The sequence below is a fragment of the Montipora foliosa genome, chromosome 3 (genome assembly GCF_036669935.1).
Source record: "Montipora foliosa isolate CH-2021 chromosome 3, ASM3666993v2, whole genome shotgun sequence".
Taxonomy (NCBI): Eukaryota; Metazoa; Cnidaria; class Anthozoa; order Scleractinia; family Acroporidae; genus Montipora; species Montipora foliosa.
Window position 1 is genome coordinate 18,769,621 of NC_090871.1, and position 5,000 is coordinate 18,774,620.

At 44.0% G+C, this 5,000-nt stretch overlaps 2 protein-coding genes across 2 annotated transcripts in view; both read left to right on the top strand.

The window, feature by feature from the left end:
- The window catches only part of LOC137995352 (uncharacterized), a 1,626-nt gene extending 418 nt beyond the window's left edge, over positions 1-1,208 (top strand). Inside the window, exon 1 of the mRNA XM_068840917.1 lies at positions 1-1,208. This exon is cut by the window's left edge and continues 418 nt beyond it. Coding sequence (XP_068697018.1) covers positions 1-1,208 — 1,208 coding nt within the window.
- A 560-nt stretch (positions 1,209-1,768) lies between these two features.
- Positions 1,769-4,629, top strand: LOC137995353 (uncharacterized). The gene is made up of 2 exons (XM_068840918.1): positions 1,769-2,602; positions 3,058-4,629. Exons 1-2 carry the CDS (start codon positions 1,769-1,771, stop codon positions 4,627-4,629), a joined length of 2,406 nt encoding a protein of 801 aa, XP_068697019.1.
- Positions 4,630-5,000: the final 371 nt, after the last annotated feature.

The following is a 5,000-nucleotide window of genomic DNA, read 5'->3' on the forward strand; positions in this document are numbered from 1 at the left end:
AATTAAGCGTACATGTGCGAGGACTATCTTCTCTGGGAGTGTCGTCCCAGGAGTATGGCAGTCTGTTAATTCCGATCATCATGTCGAAACTTCCCAACGAAATACGGCTGGAGATCGCACGAAAATCTAGCAATGAAGTATGGAAAATCGATGAGTTGTTGGACACAGTCAAAGGAGAAGTCGAAGCGCGTGAGGCCAGTGAGGCTGTCAAAACACGTGAAGTCCCGTTACGAAAACCGCCAAACCCTGGGGGGCATTACTCAGCCTCCTGTACGAAGGTTCAACAAACGAAAGAGCGAAGAGACATTCTTCAGAGGAATAATCGATATTTTATTTGCCTGAAAACTGGCCATGATGCGAAAAATTGCTTCAAAACAAAGAGATGCCGACACTGTGATGGAAAGCATTACCAATCGATTTGCGTAAGAATAGATAAGCTCACGGAACAACATAGAACGCCGAACGAACACGCAACTGTTACTACGACTATAACTGCGAAGACTACTACCAAGGGAACTGTGCTTCTGCAGACAGCAAGTTGCATGGCAGTCAACGGATCAAATTCAATTCCTGTACGTGTGCTTTTCGACAACGGAAGTCAGCGATCGTATGTCTCATCGAGTGTAACTTCACGCCTAAATTTAAAGCCTGTCAATTCTGAAAATCTGCACATCAACACCTTCGGGGACACGAGTTACCGGAAACAGAAATGTAACGTCGTAAAACTGTGTTTACAAACACGAAATAACGAGAAATTAGAACTGTATGCAGTGAACTTTCCAGTAATTTGTTCGCCTTTGCCAAGCAGAGTCAATGTAGCTGACTATGTCCATTTAGAGGGCCTGGAATTGGCAGACAACTTCGACAACACCGAATCAATTGATGTCCTGATTGGTTCCGATTATTACTGGGACTTTGTGTCTGGAGATTCCATCAAAGGCGATCAGGGTCCGACTGCAGTCAACAGCAAATTTGGGTGGTTGTTGTCCGGACCAATGTACGATGAATCATCCAGCAGTGTTGTTTCCTCTAATTTGATTATTTCCGGTGGAGTCAGTTCGATGTTGGGGGAGCAAGATGACGAATTAGTCGAGAGCTTGAAGAAATTCTGGGAGTCGGAGAGTGTTGGAATAATTCCAGAGGATAAATCACTATATGCAGATAGACGGAAGCCAGAAATCCACTTCAATGGTCACAACTACGATTGAGCGTAACCCGACTGAGATCACTGCATTTCAAGTTGAAAAGGGATCCAGATTTGTTGAGGGACTATGACAAAATTATTCGAGAACAAGAGCAGACCGTAATCGTTGAGAGAGTTCCTGAAGAAGAATCAAACAGCAACGTTGACAAAGGACGAGTTTACTATTCGCCACACCACGCAGTTATCAGGAAAGATCGCGAAACGACTAAAGTACGCATAGTGTACGATGGGTCAGCGAAATCGTCTAAGGATGAACTGTCACTAAACGATTGTTTAGAGACCTGCGATAATTACATTCCGCACATATTTGACATGTTGACAAGTTTTCGAAGCAACCCAGTAGGACTCACGGTAGACATAGAAAAGGCTTTTCTGATGGTGAGCATAAAAGAAGAAGACCGAAACATGCTTCGCTTCCTTTGTTTTGATGACCTAGATTGAGACAGACCTAAAATCGCGCAATTTCGATTCAACCGCCTTTTGTTTGGATTACGACCATCGCCTTCTATACTTGGAGCAACAATAGCTCATCATTTGCGCTTGTACAAACAAAGTGAACCGGAAATGGCAGCGTTTCTCGCAAAATCACTGTACGTTGATGATTTACTCTCTGGAGCAGGAGACGATGAGAAGGCCTTGGAAATTTATCACAAATCGAAGGGAATTATGGCGGGCGGAGGATTCAGTCTCAGAAAATGGAACTCTAACTCACCCAATGTGATGTCTGAGATTTCAAAGTCTGAAGGGCCACAAGAAGATTCAATTACGAAACGCAAATCACAATCGGATGTCACAATTGAAGATGATCAGTCTTACACTAAGACAACTACTGGATTAGATAGTCCTTCAACTAAGGATGATTTTGTTGTAAAGGTGTTAGGACTAAATTGGAACACTCTCAGCGACGAACTTTTCTTCGATTTTTCCAGTTTACACGCCTATGCTAAGTCACTTCCGCTCAGCAAGAGGTCCGTTTTGAAGGTCACAACGAAGATCTTTGATCCAATGGGATTCTTAACGCCGTTTACGATAGGTCTGAAGATTCTGTTTCAAGAACTTTGCATTGACAAGATCAACTGGGACGAAACACTTCAAGGAAAGCTTCTTGAAAAATGGACTTCTTTATTAGACGAAATCAGATGTTTCGAAACCGTGCGTATACCGCGATGCTATTTCACTGCGACACCTGTTGAGATTCAAATGCACGCCTTCAGCGACACCTCCGAACACGCCTACGCCGCAGTTTTTTTCTTGCGCTCTCGCTACGATGATGGTCGTATTGACGTGAGATTAGCGGCCTCCAAATCGAAAGTGTCAACCATGACAAAGAAATCCATTCCCCGTTTGGAACTTTTAGGCGCTTTATCTCTTCTCGCACGGCTAGTCGACAAGTTCAAGGTATCGATTGGAGAAATTCACATCTATTGGACTGACTCAATGACAACTTTATGCTGGATCAAGAATCAAAGAGTTTGGAAACAGTACGTGGAACACCGAGTCGAGGAAATTCGCAGCTTAACTTCCAAGGATTCATGGCGACACTGTCCCGGTCATAAAATCCTGCTGACTTGCCCTCACGTGGTTTAACAGCTAAAGCCCTTGTAGCATGCGAAACGTGGTGGAAAGGCCCAAAATTCTTGTACCTTCCCGAATCCGAATGGCCCGAGAATCGAACGACCCAGTCCGAAGATGAAGTCGCGCTCAAGGAAATTGTAAAGAATCCACAAGCTACAGTTCACTCACTAGTGAATTCCTCAGCCAGCGTGTCAGAGAAGAAGATTGACTAGACAATCGATATCAACCGATTTCACGACTTAACGAAATTGCTTCGTGTAACTGCTCTGGTTGTCAAGGCTGTCAAGTCTTTCAAAGGTCAAGTTAACGATAAGAATACCGAGAAGGAACGAGTCAGATTAAACGCAGCAGATTTGAAGGAAGCCGAACACCTGTGGATCAGATCAGTTCAAGGGTCAGCCTTCTCCAAAGAAATCGTATTTCTCCTGAGTAAGGATCACAGCTCTGCCCCTCCAGCGTACGTTACACAGTTTGGATTTTTCTTAGACGATGGCATTATCAAGTGTAAAGGGAGACTGAAAAACGCACCGTTACCTGTGAACACGAGGAACCCCATTCTACTACCAGCGAAGCACGAATTCACCTGTTTATTGATCAAGCAGTCACACGAGTCGGTTAAACACAGTGGTATAACAGACACGTTAACGACACTACGAGAACGCTATTGGATACTGCGTGGACGTGAGGCAGTGAAGAAATTCATCCGAATTTGTGTTATTTGTCGCAAACACGAAGGAACGCCGTACGGCCCTTTACCTCCTCCCGACCTGCCAAGTAACCGAGTTTCCGAGGATCCGCCATTTTCACATATTGGCCTCGACTTTGCCGGACCGTTGTACGTTGAAGTTAAGAATTCAGAATACGAAATCAAGGAATCACAGAGGGTCTATGTCTGCCTCTTCACGTGCGCATCCACCCGAGCTGTACATGTGGAACTTACGCGAACCCTTAGTGTTGAATCGTTCCTACTTGCCTTCCGAAGATTCACTAGTCGAAGAGGACTGCCGGCTACCATAACTTCCGACAACGCCAAGACTTTCAGATCTTCATCTCAAGACATACGAAAAATAGCCCGAGCGGAGGAAGTTTGGCGATACCTTGCGAACAAGCAAATTTCATGGAGTTTTATTATCGAAAAGGCCCCGTGGTGGGGAGGATTCTGGGAACGACTTGTGAGAAGCATCAAGAAACCTTTGAAGAAGATCCTAGGGAGATCTACTCTCAGTTTTGACGAACTATCTACTGTTTTAGTGGAGATCGAAGGCATTATCAATTCTAGACCCCTTACGTACGTGTACGATGACAAAGAAGCAATATCTTTCCCTTTAACACCTTCTGATTTGATCTATGGAAGACGAATTACATCAACTCCGAACGCTACTCACTATGAAGTGGTTAGTACAAATCAGTCGCTCACGAAGAAGTCCCGTCATCATAGACATGTTCTTCAACAACTGACCAATCAGTGGCGTCGAGAATACCTAATCGAGTTGAAAGAACGATCTCAAGTCGGATCTAAAGGGTGCAACAAACGACGTATTTCCATTGGAGACCTTGTCTTGTTAAAAAACGATTCTACAAGTAGAGCTTTCTGGAAACTAGCAAAGGTCGAAGAGCTCATTCCTGGAAGGGCTGGTAATGTCCGAGCGGCTGTGGTGAAAGTTGCTAACAATTCAGGTCGTCCGTCTCATCTAAGAAGAGTCGTACAGCATTTGTTGCCTATCGAAATCAAGGTACATTCGGAAGCTACAGCAACTAACGAAACGCAACCAATGAATCAGGTTACGAGGCCAAGACGCGTAGCAGCAGTTAATGGAGAAACTTTACGAAGAGAACTGAACATTGTGTAAATAAGTTAGTTATTCGTTTTCACGAAATGACTAGGGGAGTAAGTTAATCAGTGACAGTGGACACTGCGTTTTGTTTGTACAGATTCTTGTTTTAAAACGGTTTGATCACGTGCGTTTTGTAATAACATCCTGCTTTTCAGTAGGTTTTGATTAGAGTTTCGATGTTTTTCGATCGAGCGAGATCCTTCAACGTGATGCACAAGTGATTGTTACGAATAAACTAGTTTAACGGCAAGAGGTTCGAATAGGATTATAATAGTCTGGACCGACAGGAAAAGAAATCTTCTTTGTCTAAGCCGTCTGATCAGAGGCCTATAATTAGAAGAACGCTTATTCCAAAGAAAAGTACTGACAAGGAGAACTTTGCACCG